Source organism: Macroventuria anomochaeta, assembly GCF_010093625.1.
Source record: "Macroventuria anomochaeta strain CBS 525.71 unplaced genomic scaffold BU25scaffold_23, whole genome shotgun sequence".
NCBI lineage: Eukaryota > Fungi > Ascomycota > Dothideomycetes > Pleosporales > Didymellaceae > Macroventuria > Macroventuria anomochaeta.
This window is the reverse complement of record NW_022985384.1, coordinates 455,096-471,975: the sequence shown is the minus strand read 5'-3', so window position 1 is coordinate 471,975 and position 16,880 is coordinate 455,096. Positions and strand designations below refer to the sequence as shown.

At 51.9% G+C, this 16,880-nt stretch overlaps 9 protein-coding genes across 9 annotated transcripts in view; 5 read left to right on the top strand and 4 right to left on the bottom strand.

Annotated features, from left to right (window-relative positions):
* Positions 1 to 627: 627 nt before the first annotated feature.
* On the bottom strand, positions 628 to 2,132 carry BU25DRAFT_371336 (uncharacterized protein). The gene is made up of 3 exons (XM_033703983.1): positions 1,849 to 2,132; positions 1,506 to 1,762; positions 628 to 1,456 (listed from the first exon to the last, which is right to left on the bottom strand). The coding sequence occupies exons 1-3, from the start codon at positions 1,954 to 1,956 to the stop codon at positions 919 to 921; spliced, it is 903 nt and encodes a 300-aa protein (XP_033560227.1). The 5' UTR covers positions 1,957 to 2,132; the 3' UTR covers positions 628 to 918.
* A 3,235-nt stretch (positions 2,133 to 5,367) lies between these two features.
* Positions 5,368 to 7,183, bottom strand: BU25DRAFT_472856 (uncharacterized protein; the record flags this gene model as incomplete). Its single annotated transcript, XM_033710864.1, has 2 exons — positions 5,368 to 7,025; positions 7,079 to 7,183. 2 exons carry the CDS (start codon positions 7,181 to 7,183, stop codon positions 5,412 to 5,414), a joined length of 1,719 nt encoding a protein of 572 aa, XP_033560226.1. The 3' UTR covers positions 5,368 to 5,411.
* Positions 7,184 to 7,580: 397 nt separating this feature from the next.
* On the top strand, positions 7,581 to 8,328 carry BU25DRAFT_345099 (uncharacterized protein; the record flags this gene model as incomplete). The annotated part of the gene is made up of 3 exons (XM_033703025.1): positions 7,581 to 7,784; positions 7,836 to 8,102; positions 8,155 to 8,328. The coding sequence occupies 3 exons, from the start codon at positions 7,581 to 7,583 to the stop codon at positions 8,326 to 8,328; spliced, it is 645 nt and encodes a 214-aa protein (XP_033560225.1).
* A 279-nt stretch (positions 8,329 to 8,607) lies between these two features.
* BU25DRAFT_441136 (uncharacterized protein) lies at positions 8,608 to 9,281 on the top strand (the record flags this gene model as incomplete). The annotated part of the gene is made up of 3 exons (XM_033709216.1): positions 8,608 to 8,694; positions 8,727 to 8,801; positions 8,928 to 9,281. The coding sequence occupies 3 exons, from the start codon at positions 8,608 to 8,610 to the stop codon at positions 9,279 to 9,281; spliced, it is 516 nt and encodes a 171-aa protein (XP_033560224.1).
* Positions 9,282 to 9,675: 394 nt separating this feature from the next.
* BU25DRAFT_396250 (FAD binding domain-containing protein) lies at positions 9,676 to 11,000 on the top strand (the record flags this gene model as incomplete). The annotated part of the gene is made up of 2 exons (XM_033704823.1): positions 9,676 to 10,472; positions 10,520 to 11,000. The coding sequence occupies 2 exons, from the start codon at positions 9,676 to 9,678 to the stop codon at positions 10,998 to 11,000; spliced, it is 1,278 nt and encodes a 425-aa protein (XP_033560223.1).
* Positions 11,001 to 11,964: 964 nt separating this feature from the next.
* On the top strand, positions 11,965 to 12,859 carry BU25DRAFT_371324 (carbohydrate esterase family 5 protein; the record flags this gene model as incomplete). Its single annotated transcript, XM_033703982.1, has 2 exons — positions 11,965 to 12,449; positions 12,500 to 12,859. Coding segments are annotated over exons 1-2 (504 nt in total), but the record flags the coding sequence as incomplete, so codon positions are not given.
* Positions 12,531 to 14,092, bottom strand: BU25DRAFT_412270 (Ketosamine-3-kinase). Its single transcript, XM_033706755.1, has 2 exons — positions 13,865 to 14,092; positions 12,531 to 13,807 (listed from the first exon to the last, which is right to left on the bottom strand). The coding sequence occupies exons 1-2, from the start codon at positions 14,052 to 14,054 to the stop codon at positions 13,002 to 13,004; spliced, it is 996 nt and encodes a 331-aa protein (XP_033560221.1). The 5' UTR covers positions 14,055 to 14,092; the 3' UTR covers positions 12,531 to 13,001.
* A 1,568-nt stretch (positions 14,093 to 15,660) lies between these two features.
* On the top strand, positions 15,661 to 15,813 carry BU25DRAFT_302843 (uncharacterized protein; the record flags this gene model as incomplete). The annotated part of the gene is made up of 1 exon (XM_033702015.1): positions 15,661 to 15,813. A coding segment is annotated over one exon (153 nt), but the record flags the coding sequence as incomplete, so codon positions are not given.
* A 389-nt stretch (positions 15,814 to 16,202) lies between these two features.
* BU25DRAFT_107370 (uncharacterized protein) overlaps positions 16,203 to 16,880 on the bottom strand; it is a 3,824-nt gene continuing 3,146 nt past the window's right edge. The window contains exon 4 of the mRNA XM_033700305.1: positions 16,203 to 16,842. Within this exon, the coding sequence (XP_033560219.1) occupies positions 16,287 to 16,842 (556 nt within the window). The 3' untranslated portion in view covers positions 16,203 to 16,286. The remainder of the gene's footprint in view (positions 16,843 to 16,880) is intronic.

Here is a 16,880-nt window from a genome sequence, read left to right as displayed (position 1 = left end):
TGCCGAGACAAGTCCTCAGAGGAAGCTTTTCGCACCGCTGCGGCGGCATGCATCGGCGATACCTTACAATACCTAACGTCCCCCCCTACGTTGCGAGAAACCCTGTGGGCCGAGAACGGCCAATTAGGTTGCAAGGATGGAAGACTTTTGTATAGACCTTGCGATTTTATTGGCGATTCTCGGCCCACAGGGTTTCTCGCAACGTAGGGGGGGACGTTACCTTGGATAGGAATAGTTACTACGATTGTCGGGTCTCTGTGGTAGTGAGTCGTTAAGCTAATACACATTTGTTGATGGACGGTGTTAGATGTCTGGACGCCTGTGAAACGCTTCAGTCTTGACCAAATAAGCGTGGAGCACATTTGTGCCGTCCATTCGTCGTTTCGAAGCAAACGATTCGCCATGTGGCATCGAAAGCAATGGAGGATGCCAGCAGTAGCTGGTGTTTAGGTTGTATCTCAACGGCTCGTCGATAAACCTGATAGTAAAGTTTCGGATGATGCACTTCTTCAGGCCCTGCAGTCCGTCCATATGATGGTTGATGTTATGACGTCTCATGCGTGGCTGCTACTGCTGTGTCACTGCCTACGGCGTCGAGGCAGGGAACTTGATATGGTGAATACATGTCGAAGTTGAATTGTGCATTGAGCTGAAGTGCAGCCATTGAAGGCTGAAGGTGGCATGAACCACGGGGTATTCGATATCGTAGAAACAATTCTGAGTGAAAAGCAATCCGCCGTGACCGTGGAGACAGTCATAGATCGCATAAAAAACTCCTGCCCCATGCCTACAGTCTGATACCGCCAGCTGTGGCCCCTAGAACGCCAACAAGAAGCTCACTCTTGCTGAGCGAGAGTTTGAAGAACATTTTAACAAGAGATAGAAGGAAATTGAGCAATGACCTACTGGAGTTGGAGATCAGATGAGCTCATCGCCACCACTGCGCCTCGACTCTTCAACGGCTTGCCAGATTGTGCTTTCCTCGAAGACTGGCCCGTGGCCGTCGCACTTGGCTGCTCCTCGCAGACGCCTGACAACATCAGTGACATCAACGAGTCCTTGCTTGGCTAGTGGGTGTGACTGGATCACATCCCAAGCCTGGGCAGCTGGTACCTCTCTGCCATTCGTCTTGTGGCGTGAGGCAGCATGGTCTTTGTCGGCGGCATTGACAACGCTACCGTTGCTGAGTGACTGTACATTATATCCCTCCTCTTCCATCTCCTCATCTGGAAGATGTGCGCCTGGCGAAGGGTAGCTGGCCGAGACTCTCCGTGATGAAGAAGGCGAATGGCCAGATGTGGCGCGGAGGATCTCGTTTTCGGTGCGGGCGCGCTGCAGCGCCAGCTTCAGGCGCTCATTGTCTGATTGAAGGGAGTGTCTGTTGTTTTCGAGGGCGTTGAGTTTGGCTTCCAGGTCGCGCACATGGCGTTCTTTGCGTTCGCGGAAGGCGCGCTGGCTACCTCAGGGGTCAGCAACGTCTTGACTACCACCGGGAAGGCACGTACGCTGCTCTGTTTTGCGCCTTCCGCCTGCTCTGCGCAGGCGTGAGGTTTGCCTCCTTTTCTTCGCTGCTGCTCCGTGCTCTGCTCACGCCGCCATCGTCCATTTCCCCACCAAGCCCGGAATCCACGCTACCGGCTGTTGGTAGAGGATGAGGGGTCTGTATGGCGTTGGCTGGCGAGCCACCGTGCTGCGGGGTCGGCAAGCCGTGAAAAGCGAAGGCATCGTAGGTACCTGAGAACAGACCTGCATCGAGAGGTTCCTGTGAAGGCAGGGTCAGACAGGGTTGCCCACTATTGGCGGCGTGCGGGGCCGCGAAGTACTGCATGGCTGCAGCACAGCACTCACCCCACTGCGCATTGCTTCCAGATCAATTCCGGTGTTTCCATAGGCATTTTCCGACATGCCCAGGTAGTGGTAGGGTTGCTGCGAAGCGCCGTAAAAGCTGTAGTCCATGGCGACGTTTGGGTGCTGATTGACGTTGGTATGATTCGAGATCTTTGAGATTTGAGGTGCGTTGAGGACTCGGCAGTACCGTGGTGTATTCACAAGATCAAGTTTTTGAGTTGAAGAGGGCACTTGGGAAGTGGAACACGACTGTCTAACAGAGTGCTGACAGCTGAAGATCTGGACCTTATACACATGGGTATCCGTCGACCTCAGAGGTGCACGTTCACTCCCGCTATAACGCCCCAAACCTAAGGCAACGCGCTAGCCCAACATGCAGCCCGTAGGGCACCGCCATCTTCCAATCCCTGCCAACGGCTGCGGCCGACACTTTGCAAGGCAACATGTGCGCCATGACGACTCCGGCGCTGCTTCCTTTAAACCTGGAGCTGCAGCTGTGGCAGGCTTATACACGATGCATTCTTTGCAGAATCGGCCCATTTGTTTCTAGCCATCGTGCACGATTATGCACTCCATCAACATCATCATACCGCGAGGTCTTCATCCATCAACACCAAAGACTGAATGCATGACTTGACTACGAATCTCCAGCAGTACCTACGAGTCTCTCTCTACGACAGATGGTGATGGCCTCACTTCAATCATTTCAGCCATGGATAAGAGCTGTAGACAGCATTCTTGAGACAGCAACAACTCACTGTGCAGTCAGCAATAAGGCTTCGACTGTTCCATGCATCAGCTTGAGGAATTCCGTTCAGCTTCCAGCTCTGTTCCCTTCACGATGCCCATGTGGAAATCAGACAAATATCACACACACCTACCTGTGGCTGCTCAGTATCGTCAGCGCTAGCCGCATTTGCATCATCACGCCTGCCAACACAAGCAGTGGGATAGTAGAGCCGCAATTCGCTCTCGATGTATCATCATCTTTCACTACTACAGTCTCAGTCCAGTCACAGTCTCTCGACCATACGCTCCAAACTACGCCGATCGAAGTGTTCAATCGGCGACAACGCCGCAATGTCATTTAGCGCACTGTAATCAGGCGGCCATCTATGGGACACATCTTCGTCGCGGAGCAGCAATCAGCCTAAATGACGAATCAGACTTTACAGTTCTCATGCACGTGGGAGAGGAGGTATACTCTTGAGTTCTCAAACGGTGCTCATTTTGGGCACTAAGCCGCTTGGAGCTCATGATAACATTTTCCTTTCAGCCAGTCATGCCCCAGAGCTGCATCTACTGAGTAGTGAGTTGTACAAAATGCACGTCGACTGACAAAGTTGCTACCTGGCAGGGCCCTGTTGCATACTACTTGTAAGCCCTAGGATACATCTCCCGCCACGCCGTACCTGAAGACGAACTGCCGGTACTCGCTTACGGCTGACGACAGCGTACTCAGTCACCCATCAGGTGTTTTTCTACGAATTAGATTGGTACTTGTGCCTACCCTTGAGGAGTCGCACACAGATCTTGTGCGAAGCGAGAAGCATCTGCATTGCGGGACAGCCTATACAGACCAGTACATCACGTTTCCTGCGATTTATTTACCGAGTCTGGAATGTTGTCGCAGTATTTTCAGAGCACGCAGCCATAGGTCCATCGATTCAGACCACTTATGCCTTTCAGCACCTGGACAAAGTTCTGGGGCCCTCATCCACCCGCCACGAGCACGTGTCACTTGCCCCTTCCAAGGTGGCCCGCAGAAGCTTTCGTGATCTGCTAGCTTTATTCATTCACCAGACCAGCTCAAGAAGCACTTCATGTGTTTTGAGAAGCACGTTGTGCAATGTTCAAAACAGTCAGCAGCCACACGTGCCGGCTGACATGCATGTCATCTTGCCATGGCTACGGAAACGAACTGAACCGGTAATACCCACTCCGTCGATACGGAAATTTGGTACAGCCAGCTGGATGCATACATGTTACAATATTCCTCCGCCATTGTTGAAATCGGCTATCGCCGCATGATGGCTTCAGATCCTGGTGGTCTGTCTAAGTGTCTCTCCCACTCTCAAGAAAATCTGTGGCAAAGAGTCTGCAGCATGCCACTACAACACTACAGTAGACTTTGTCAGGCAGTATCCTCTTAGCAGTCATTTTTGGGGCTCCTGTAGTAGCCTGGATGTCTCCAGAATAGACTGGGTATTGCCTTTACCTGAAGATCTGCGGACAGGTGACAAGATGAGTTTGATAATAGCAGTCTGCTGAACTACAAACTTTACACCTGTTACAGGACCTACCAACAATATTTTCTCACACAAGGAAAGAATGTATCGTAGTAGCGTTACGCCAGCGCACTCTCTTGATGTTGGAAAATTAGACCCTCGTTGAAAGGATTTGGTATCTTGGTTCACCACGCCAGGCAACCGCTTCAATCCTGGTTCAACGACCCATGGTTCAAACACTGAATAAAAATCATTCATTAGCAAAAGTAATTCTCGAACCAAATATGGTGGCACAAATGTTTCTCTAGGAAAAAGCTGTTGAAGTATACAATGCCGCTTGTTCCCTGACGTTCGGCATCTTCAGTAACCTGAGACAACACCATATATGGCCTCACGTTGAGCATCAGCACACAGCCTCCAAGAACAACGTGCAAAGACGGCAAAACGAGCTTCGAATACGGTATCCAAAACCCCGTCAACAAACGTCCACCCGAACACCCAGTATACCTCCAAATCTCAACGAGCCATCACGAACGAGCTCGGCGCCCGCAACCTCTCCTACCGAGCAGGCTGGCCTCAGTTACCCCCTTTGCCGCTCCGAACCCAGCAACCACGTGCAGACCTTCAGGTCCTGCATCCTGCTTCCATAGTCAAATTAGTGGAAAGAGTATTCACAAGGTGTCACGTTAAGTGGTTCAAGGTTTTCTTCGCGTTCTGCACCCGTACAAAGTTGCAGGAGAGTCTGAGCAGCAACGCATGTTCAACAGCCATACACTTGTGGTCACGGTGAATATGGGTAATAGTCAGAGGACGGACGTTGAGAGAGCAATTGTTGAGAGCTGTAAAGTTCTCATGAAAGATGGTAGTACAAGGTACACGTTGATCGAGGTCATCCACTATCGCGCTTTGACGGACCTTAACATGTACGAAGTGGATCCGCACCACGACTTTATCTTAAAGAAGAACGAGATCCACGACATTATTGTGGAGGTGGTTCAGAGGCATGGCAAGGATTTCATTAACATCGAGTTCTTGCGCCGAGGTATCCACAACTTTCAAGATAGGCAGAAGTGTCTGTGTGCAGTGGTGATCACGACCACCACGGCTGGAGAGGAGATTTGGTGGAAGAAAACCCTACCGGGTATTCGGAGTTGCATATTTGCTATTGTTCCGAAATTGGAAGTCGAGGTTTTGCAGGGCGCAGACAACAGTGTGGCGGTGGAGCCTGAATAGACCCATGGTTGGAGCGTGGAAGCACTCTAATCTCGCTGCACAGCTATCTTGAAACAATGCCAGTTATTTGGATGAATACAATACTTTTACAGCTATTTGGCACTAGAGCTTTGGAACGCTCCCCGCAGTACCTTCGACAACCCAATCTTTCGTTGGTGGCGTGCTCACGAAGCTCGCCCTCCTCTCCCACTGCTTCAACCACTGTTCCAATTTCGGTCTTCCCTTCCGCCACTCAAGGCCTAGGAAAACTATGTGCTCCGTCATAGCCGTCGCAACAGCCACAGCAACCTCATCAACCGACGCTGGCCCATTACCAGGTTCCGGCAGTACACCTTCCCTTGCCGCAGCCTCAAACCGGTCCAGTCCTCGCAAGATCTTCGTCTTCTGGCCCTCAACCCACTCCTTGAAGTATAACCCGCGCTCTTTCCTGATGCGCACTTCGTACGTTATGAGCACCGCCGCATCCATGATCCCGTCTGCACATGCATGCAGGGCCCTCAACTGCCAGTACCTCTGATCCTCCTTTGCATTCACGCCCGCTAGCTCGCTGAGATACTCGCAAATTACCCGCGAGTCGGAGATGCCCGTAGGTACGTCTTCCGTGACCAGACAAGGTATCTTACCCATTGGATTGAACTTCGCGACATCCTCATTGTTATCGCTCCAGCCCTTGATTGGGATCGGCGCTACGACAACCTTTTCCAGGGTTATGTGTTGCGCAAGACCGAATTCGTGGGCTAGCATAAAAACTTTGCGGGTGAAGGGCGAGAAAGGGTGGTATATGAGTCGCATCTTGGGGATCTTCTTCGCGCTGCTGGGTGATGGTGAGGTTGAGGTAGGTGCGACGTTCGTAATGCGGAAATTCCAGCGCGGGAAGTGCAGGTGCAGACCTTTGCTATTGCAGATGACGACTTCAGATACTGTGAGACCGACGAGGATACCGCGGTCTTTGTGCGCTTGGCCGTAGTCTGAAGGGCAGATTTCGACTGTGTCACCGGCCTGGAAGCCGAGGGGATCGTTGTGGTCGAATATTAGAGGCTCCGTAGGTGAGGTGGTGTCCAAGATGCGTGTGTTCATTGTCTTACCGTCAAGTGCGGTGGGTTTTGCGGCCTTTCCTCTCGCGATCTGAATCTCGCTCATGAATCGTCGAATCCATGTATGCGTTTTCGGGTAGCTCTTCTCGCCAAATTGTTCTTCAGGCAACGCTCCTTTCATGCCTCGATCCACAGCCAGCCACTCGAAAGGCCACACGGCGTCAATGTCTGCAACAGTTGGTCCTTCGGTGCCTAGGATCCATTGCCTACCGTCTGCCAGGAAGGTGTTCTCCATCAACTCAAATGCCTGCCGCATATTCTGCAGGCCCTCAGGCCGGCCGGCTTGCATGTTCTCAGCGGTCATGCGCCTCCCACCCATCAACTTCTGCCTGTCGTCGAGGAACGTCTTGTTCTGCACTAAGCTATTGGATGACCAGTATGGCATGAGTTTGACGGCATTATTGAAGAGGCTGCTATCGCTGTAGGTCTCAAGGAGCTTCCTACATCCAGCCTGCTCGGCTGTTGTTGCTGCCAAGGTGCTGTCGGGATACAGAGATTCAAGCTTGGAGATGATGAGACGAGAGTCGATGTATATATCCTTCCCTATCGCCATTATGGGTATGCGCCTGTATTTTACATCAATCGATGCCAGATCTGGTCGCGGCATGACTGGTGGTTGTATCTGCGCCAGTCAGCAAAGCCATAATTTCGAGCTCAGCCAACAATACAACGTACACACTCATCATACTCGACGCCACGAAGCCAGAGATACCATAGTACACGGTGAGAGTAGATGGACTGGGGGTAGTGGAATAGGATAGATCGTTCTGTTGGTGCCATGGTGGGCAAAATTGAGTTGAAGTTTCGAAGGAAACAAAATCAGAACTCAATGGATCATGGTGAGGTCGACTTGGAATCGCGCGTTGATCCTCACGCGCCCGCACCGTGTTTACCCCACACGAGGCTCATGACATCGGACCAAGCCGAGGCTCGAAAATACCGAGTCGATGGCACGCTCATCATTGGCTGCGCTTCGTGCAAGATAACTGCAGTGTGTTGAGATCTTCATGATACTCTGAGACTGATGAGCTGTCAAGTTTTGATGATTGAGAAGCTGCCATCAACGTGAAGCAGGTGCAAGTCGCTTGAAGGGGCAGTCGCGCACAGACCTTTTGGTCTTGCCAAATTTGCAACCTCGAAGCAGCAACCTGCAACAATCAAATCAGATCATATCATCATGCCGAAAACAGACGAAGGTGCTGCACTGGGTTATGCCTCCTTCTGGGACGAGCGATACTCGAAGGCGGGCGACAGCACTGAACCTACCCATGAGTGGTTTCGTGACTTTGCGTCTCTGGAGCCGTTCTTTGAAAGACATTTGTTCGCAACCCGAATGCCAGAGACAAAACCGAAGATTCTGCATCTTGGGAGCGGAGATAGTGTTTGTGGCCTACCGGATGTTGCGCTTTAGTGTTGATTGACGAACCTACAGACTGTACCATACGATCTCTTGAAGAGAGGATACGATAACCAGTTATGCCTCGACTTTTCTGCTGTTGTAGTGGATTTGATGAAGTCTCGTCACGAAGCTGAACGAGGCGTCACATTCCAGGTGGGCGACGTCAGAGACATGAAAGATGTTGAATCCGGTAGCATCGATGTCGCCTTCGACAAGGGCACATTGGATGCTATGATCTTCGGTAGTCCATGGAGTCCACCAGAAGAGACCTTGGAGAATAGTGGAAAGTACATGAGGGAGGTGAGCAAATGGCATTGCTTCTGTAATGCACTCAGTGGTCTGACGAAGCTAGGTCCAACGAGTTCTGAAAGAGGATGGCTTCTTCCTATACATCACCTACCGACAACCTCACTTCATCAAACCCATTCTGAATCGCGATAATGAGTGGGACTACGAGATGGACATTTTGGGTGGAGGTGACAGTAGCTTCGAGTACTACGGCTTCGTATTGAAGAAGCACAAATAAGCGAAATCAACAACGATCACCAACATCGACACGAAAACTGAAAGTCGAGTGAACAAGATGATAACTACTGGTCGGCTATCACCAAAACGAAATGTACCTGGGCCCTTTCATGCGATGTCCCTCACCCGCCGGGATCAACCCCGCAACGTTTATATGACGCCACAACCCATCTCTAGAGGCGCTTAGAGACACAACAGCACTCCTGGCTCATACGACAACATTTCGGTCTCCTGAGCGGCTTCGACTTCCTCGACTCTTCACAACATCACTGCTACCATCATGCCGTCCATTACTCTTTGGTTCCTGCAAACGTCTCGCTCCATCCAAACAGCCCGGCTGCTCGAGGAGCTGGGTCTTGATTACGAAGTCAAGTTCTCTGACCTACATCAGCCTACAAGGAACCTGAAGACTTCAAGCTTGGATCTGGTAACCCATTGGGCAAATTCCCAACCGTCAAAGACGGTGACCTCGTGGTCTACGAGAGTGCTATTAGCGAGTAAGGATATCAGTCTTCCTATGTTGTAGCTCGTACTCTGTTACTGACATTTGCCAGCTACCTGTGTGACAAGTACGACAAGGAAGGAAACTTGGTGCCCAAGGGTGCACAAGAGAAGATCAAGGTCTTACAATGGGTTCACGCTGCCGAAGCAACGTTTGTTGAAGCAGCCGAAAAAGGAATGTCTGTCAACGTTCAAAACGACATGTCGTGGTTGGAGAGCGAGCTCTCATTATCTCCCGGCGAGTTCCTTATCGGTGATTACCCTACAGACGCAGATATTATGGTGCATTTCTCAGCGAAATTCACCATCGCTAGAGACCTGGGTACGAATGGAAAGCAATGGCCTAACATCGACCAGTGGCTGAAGGCTTGTGAGGATACGGAAGGACAACTTGAACCACAGTCACGGACCCAACACACCGGCAAAATAAACAGAGATCGAACAACGAAGTGATATAGCTTGCAGTAGCTGAATACATATATATATCAAGTCAGGCGGTCCGATCCGCTTACGTCCCAATGCGGTTGGCGTCACAAGAAGCCGTAAACTGAGGCCGAGAACCCTGCCCCGCATGCCCCAGATTTCGTACTCCAGCTCGTACAACGGAACAACCAACAGCCAGCATCGCAACGTACAAACTCGGTACACGAAGCTCGGGCTGAAGGTACGGCTGATCGGTGGTTGATTTGAGACCCGGTGCACAGCCAAAATGAAGTAACGCGCCACAGCAAATAGTTACGCGTCGTGCCTTCCTCCATTGTTCAATCTCCCCGCAGCAACTGCATCTTATACCCCACCTCAACTCAGAGATCGATCAATCAATCATCAACGCACAGTCAACCTGCCAATGTCACAAAAGCTCGACATCCTCATCGTTGGTGCAGGTCTGTCCGGCCTCGCAGCGTCGATTCAATGTGCACTTTCGGGACACTCGGTCACCGTGCTAGAGAGCGCAAAGGAGCTTGCTGAAGTTGGTGCTGGACTGCAACTTACACCAAACGCCACACGCCTCTTCCAAGATTGGGGTGTATACGACTCACTAAAATCACTCGTATGCGAGCCAAGGACCCTCACGGTGTACAACTACAAGGGCAGAGTACTGGCAAACGAGGACAATTTCGATGTCAACATAAGACGGAAATACGGAGCGCCGTTTTCGGATTGCCATCGTGTGGACCTGCAGCAGGCGCTTGTAAAGAGGGCAAGGGATTTGGGTGTCACAGTCGTCCTCGATGCCCGAGTCACAGGAATAGATTTTGGGTCGAAGACAGGAGACAGAGCGAAGGTGACTGTGGGTGACAAGACGTACGATGCAGATCTAGTTGTTGGTGCAGATGGCCTTTGGTCAACGTGCCGGTCCACCATGTTAGGGAAGAGGGACCCTCCGCTGCCAACCGGTGATTTGGCGTACCGGATCGTGCTGAATATCGATCAAGTCAAGAGCCAAAAGTTGCGAGATATGGTGCAGAATCCCACATGTCGATTCTGGGCAGGCCCAGATTCGCATGTGGTTGCATACAGCATGCGTGGCGGGAGCATGTACAATGTCGTACTTCTCGTGCCGGACGATCTCGAAGAAGGTGTTGCGAGGACAGAGGGCGATCTCGATGAGATGAGGAAGCTGTTTGAGGGATGGGATCCAGTGTAAGTTGTGCCGTCCCTTTGAGACATCGTGAGCTCATCACTGGCAGGTTGACCGAGTTCCTCGAGTGTGTTGACAAGGTCGACAAGTGGAAGCTGATGCACCGGGAGGAACTGCCTTCGTGGATCAACCCACAGTCAAACCTTGTGCTCATCGGAGACTCCTGTCATCCCATGCTTCCGTACTTGGCGCAAGGCGCGAATTCGTCGATCGAGGATGGCGCTGTGCTTGGACTGCTGTTGGGACCAAAGCACTTCACCGACAAGGCACAGCTTCCGGATTCACTGAAGAAGTTTGAAAAGCTACGGAAGGCAAGAGGCGAAGGCATTGTTAGAGAGACGTTCAAGCAGCGCAAGGACTTCCACATGCGTGATGGACATGAGCAGGAAGAGCGGGACCAGCGAATGATAAGACAGCTGGGTCAGGAGCTGCAAGGGGCTTTCCCAAGTCGGTGGACATGCCCAGAGGTTCAGCCATGGCTGTACGGCTATGATGCTTCAAAAGAAGTGGAGGCTGCTACTGCGAGGTAAAGTCAGCAACATGCGTCCCACAGCCGCACTCGCACTCCCGATCCGCATGGGAGGGTGGTTTCGAGAAGCAAGGTGTTTCTGAACATCCCCATGTCAGCCTCGGAACTTCGAATCAAGTTTAGATTTTCATTGGTGGCCGCTCTCCCGCTCAAACTCTATTTCCACGCTGACCGTTGTGACGTTGTTTGACATTGTTGCACGAGGGTCGTGGTGAAACTCGCTACTCCTATCCACTTGCTGAAATCCTCGGTTGTCGCAGCGTTGACTGGGATTGGCGGACCCATCTCACCTATGCAACGTGCAAAAGCAACACAACACCCCACATTCAGGAATTGAAGGACATCATGGGTCTTGGACCATGATGCTCGCGCCGACCTTCCCGTTCCTTGAGTTGATCTCCGAGGGCCTAGACATGGGCTAATAGAGCCGAGCGGGACTGTGCTTCTGCAAAAGAACGACTCGAGCAAAAAAAAACTCCTTGGTTCATGCCATCCTCGGAAAGTCTCTCTGCGACTTGTGACACGCCTTTCATCAAAACAAGTTCATTTCCAGAAGAAACAATGCCGTTCTGTTTCGAAACTCGCATGATCAGCCGTTACTCGGGTGTCGAGCCTGTGTTGATGTGAGATTACATCAAGGTTGTAGATGAGGCTGTAAGCATATAAGAGCTTGAGAACATCACCAGTATGGAATCATCGCATCGCATCGTCGGCTTTCTTCACTCGTTCTCTTCGTCTCTCGCTGTGCTGTGCACTCACCTTCGCTTTCGCTTCATCGACTACACTTTCGTTTATCAAACATCCAGACTTTCGCTTTTCGACTTCAATCAAGCATCAAGTCATCAACATGAAGTACACCACCGCATCCGTCATCGTTCTGGCTGGCGCAGCCAATGCTCTGCCTCACCCGCAGTTCAGCTTGCCCTCGTTCAGCTTACCCTCCTTTTCTATGCCATCTGGCCTCGGTGGTCTCGGTGGCAGCGGATCCGGCCTTGGTTCAGGTTTGGGCAGCGGCTTCAGCATCCCCAGCTTTCCTGCTGCCACTGGCGGTGCTGGTCTTGGATCTGGTCTCGGGTCAGGTTTGGGCAGTGGACTCGGCTCTGGCCTCGGTGGCATTGGTTCAGGTCTTGGTGGATCATCCGATGTCCAAGTCACTGCAACTCCCACTGCTAGTAGTGCTGTGCCCACCAGCACTGGCTCTGCTGGAGGTAGCACTGGTGGAAACACTAATAACGGCGCCAGCTGCGGAGGCAGTGGAGGAGGTAGCTCTGAGAACGGTGTCAAGGGTGGCAGCTGCTGCACTGACATGACCGTCATCTTTGCTCGTGGAACCGGAGAATTGGGTAATATGGGTACCATCTCCGGCCCACCTATGGTCAAGGCTATCAGGTCGAAGCTCGGTGCCGACAGGGTCACTGTCCAGGGTGTTGACTACGCGGCTTCTGCTGCTGTAAGTAATGCATCTACACAAACGAGTTACAAAGCTGACATGGCGCTTAGGGTAACGCCAATCTGGGTGGTGACGGAGGAAAGGTGATGGCTCAGTACGTCCAGCAGGCACTCAAGCAGTGCCCTGGCACCAAGGTCATCGTCTCTGGCTACAGTCAGGGCGGTATGGTCGTCCACAACGCTTTCTCCAACGGTGTCTCTGCATCCAACGTCGCAGGTGCCGTCATGTTCGGCGACCCATTGAAGAGTCAGGCTCTCCCTGGTATGTCCACCGACAAGGTCAAGCAGTTCTGCGGTACCTCCGACACCATCTGCGGTGGAGGCGGTGATGGTGGCGCCACTGGCAGTCATCTCAGCTACGGCAGCGTTGCTGACTCTGCTGCTACATTCGCCATCCAGGCTGCTGGGCTTTCTTAGGCTCTATGGATTCGGAAGGCGGTTGGGGAAGAGGGTACGATACACGGATGAATAGCCTGCAGGATCAGGGGTCCGTACATTCACGAGTATATCTTGACGAGTCAATGCCACACGCTTGCAGCACCCACAACATGCCTCAGCCTTCTCCTCCGTACTTCTTAACCAGTGACTTCATGATGCTCGCCGCACCGCTCTTGTACCCACCGCCAAACATTGCCCAGTGGTTCAGGTGGTGATAGAGCTCGTATAGCTTTACTCGGTCCTCATACTCCTCGACCGGTTCTGTTTTCGGACAAAGCTCGTGATACTCCTTCAAAAAGCTACCACCAAAGCCACCGAACATCTTCATAATACCGAGCTCAAACTCGCTGTGCGCGTAGCAAGCAGACGAGTCGTAGACTACATCCTCTGGCTCACCTTCTTTGCTGCCAATGATGCCAACACTTGCATTGCCACTCCAGAGATCACCATGCACAACAACTGGTGTCACCCCCTTTCCGTTGTTGAGGTGGTCGTCACCTATCAGACGAGGCACGACTTGTGATGCGGTGGCTTCGACGAGATTGTGAAATTGTTTATCTGAGCCCTGGGCCTTCTCGCCTCTTCGTAGAATAAAGCGCAATCGATTCTCGGCATAGAAATCTGTCCAGCTCCCTTTGTAGCTGTTATCTTGAGGCGTGTCACCACAGCAAGTTGTCGAAGGGAAGCCAAACATTGGCTTGTCGTAGCCATCTGGTGTTGGCGCTGGCGTTGTGTGTAGTTTCGCCAGCTTGTGTGCTAGAGATGGTGCTTTTCCCTTCAAGGACGAACGGCCGGTGAGGTGCAAAAATTCTGTCACAAGGAATGACGTTTTTGGGTTTGATTCGAACTTCCCATGGCCGAAGGATTGTGGACATAGTGATGGGACGACGGCATTGATCGCGTTGAGCGATGCATGTTCGCCTTCAAAGATCTATCAGCCATCCAACTCGTGTTCTGTCTGGATAATGGTATTCCCACCTTCGAACATAATCTCAGCGGCACTTCCGCTACCGGTTTTCATAAAGAAGGCCTTCTCAGTGCCATCGTTGAGCTTGGAAATGATCTTCGAGGTCGACGCAGAGCTGCAGCCTCCTCCACCAGCAGAGGAGACAGACGTGGTGTCAGCGTCAAGCTGTAGCAGCTTCAGAACAGCAGGATCGAGCTTCATTGTTGCTTTTGCAGTGTGCCGTCGGACACAATTGAGCATTTGGACTTCACAGAATGGATCACTGCGTAGGTTGATGTGTTCCGTATGACGTCATCCGCCTTATCGATTGCTTCATGTGTCGCCTACGTGACCTCGTCAACGCCTTGACATCCGCCTTCAAGCAATAAATCTCAAACCGACTGAATACACTACGAGCTGCTTTAGGGAGGCTTTGGTATTATCTACGCCCAGGGCCTCACGGAGACGCATCTGCAACCGAGCGAATACCCTCCCCTACAGACACGACGCAAGCGTCTTATACCATACCTTGTACTTTATCGTCTCGGTGTCTCCCACAGGATCCCTAGGATCATAGTTGACAGTGCACTGTAGGCGGATAGATGCCTCAGTGTCCAATCCATTTCTTTCCGCAATAGCTCTTATATCGCGCCGTTTGTCCTTCGCAGCTGCACTAACCTGCCTCATGACCTCCCTCCACAGTAGGTCTGCACGTTTTCCAGTGTATGCGAGGTTAGGCTTGAGCTCTACAGAGAAACAATAAAGAGAGGCAGCGAAGGCTTGCCCCCTGATCAGAACCTTCTCGAGCTTAGGAAGCTTCGAGATCGTCTGTGCTAAGGTATCGAGATTCGTGCTCCTTAGGGACGGCCTGATCTAAGAAGTCCCAGACGCTCTGTGTAGCGTCACAGAACAGATTATCGAGCGCCAGATCGATGTCGAGGCAAGTGAGGTTAACGCATCCGGAAGGAGCCCTTAAAAATACTGGCAGGTGTGTCGGTCGCACCACCTCAATGTCGGCGTCGCTGAACCGTGGCTTGAATCTGTAAAGCGAGGCCCTGGAGTCTCGACTGAGTGCGGTTAGGAAGCGTTACAAGCTGCAAGTTTTATAATCGGCATGGGATCAGAAGAAGCTCTGGCTTTCCTCCTTGATTTGCTTGTTCATGGCAGCCATCATCTGCAACATAGAGACTGTATGGACGTAGTAGAATCCCCGTTCTGATCAAGCGTAGAGTCCGGGCTTCTGGCAATGAGCTGGCCAGATCTGTTGGCGTCAATCCTCCAGCGCTGACCGTCTTTTAACAGGGTGAACCGTTACACCAAGTTGCGCAGTTCGTCCGGTAGATCCATGAACGACTTGCGCCTAGGATTCGCTGTAAGGCTTCGATCGAACATTTGCTCCACCCGGTGTTCGAGTCGTACTCTAACTGTACCTTGAAGACTTGTAGTTTCCCACGCGAACTTCCATCGAATATCTGGTCGGGCTTCGAGAACCGCTTCCTAATCCATACGAGCCTTCCACGCATTGTGAGTCTCCAAATGGCCCTGGTCCAGTATCTGTAACAAATTGGTGTAGATCTGCATATTCTTGGCTGCGAAAAAAAGCCTTGGCGACGCAGGGCATTCTCCAGCTCCTCCCTGGACCATGTTGAGTAACTTACAGAACATTGAACAGAAAAAGCATTCCACACTCTTTGAGATACGGCGGATCATCAACTGGTGGTATAAGGTGGCCTCTGAGCACAGGAATCAGAGAGACTCAGTGCAGGGATTGCGAGAGCAGTTCCAAAGACTCGCAATAGCTGCAGGTGAACATCGGTGTTCGAGTTACATGGACGAGACTGGCATTATGCTCTCGATGCTAGGCGCGGTGAAAGTGTTGGTAGGTAAGAACGACACGCGAGACTACAGAGGTGCGCGCAAAATGGTCACCGCGATTGAGTGTATCAGTGGCGACGGTAGGTATCTGAACCCTATGATCATATGGCCAGCTATGACTCACCGAACCAACTGGACCACATTTCCCACCCCCGGGTGGCGGTACGCGTGCTCTCAGACTGGATACACCGACTCCTATATCAGTTTGCAATGGCTTCAACGCATATTTGATCCAGAGACCAAGGAACGAGCTAATAACAAGCCACGCGTCCTTATCCGTGATGGCTTCGGCACGCATGAAACTCTGGAAATCCTGGAGCTTTGCTTTGCGAACAACATCATTTTATGTCGTCTCCCTTCTCACGTATATGCCTTAAGCGTTAGTAGCTATTCACTGTTTACAGAGGTGTAATTTAGTTAGCAACGCCAAGGAACACTATGTACAGCTTAAGCTTGATGTATGTATCATTGCAACAACCGTTTGCGCAATCTATATTCGCGTCTTTGATGTTGCATTTGAAACTTTCATGCATTTGGGTGCACGCTACTGCAAACGACCGCATGCCCCTGCGCACGCCTCTATCGCAGTCTAAGCAGAGTCACACGCCCAGATGGACACCCAAGACAGACCATGTCCTTGCATACTGCCAAGTTGTATGCCCGATACTCGAACGGCAGCCACAGAAAGCGCTGCGTGCTGCGGAACACCCACTGGCCCTCTACTGAGAGCTGCAAAGATTGCTCTTCCTGCTCAACAGGTGGCGTCAGATTTAGAGATGCAGGGAGTAGAATGTCTCCTTTGTTGGTATGCAGGGCCTGACCGTCAGGCGAGAAAGCGAGGTGATCTATGAACACCGATGAGCTGTCAAGCACGCTGCAACACGTGCCCGCCGCCGTCTCCCACACTCGCACTGTCTCGTCGTAAGATGCTGAGGCGACCAGCTGTCCATCTGGCGAGAACACCACTGCTGTGACAGCGCGTGAATGGCCCTTCAGCTCGCTGCGACACGTGCCCGTCGCCGTCTCCCACACTCGCACTGTCGTGTCCCAGGATGCTGAGGCGAGCAGCTGTCCGTCTGGCGAGAACACCACCGCATTGACAGCGCGTGAATGGCCCTTCAGCTCGCTGCGACCCGTGCCCGTCGCCGTCTCCCACACTCGCACTGTCTTGTC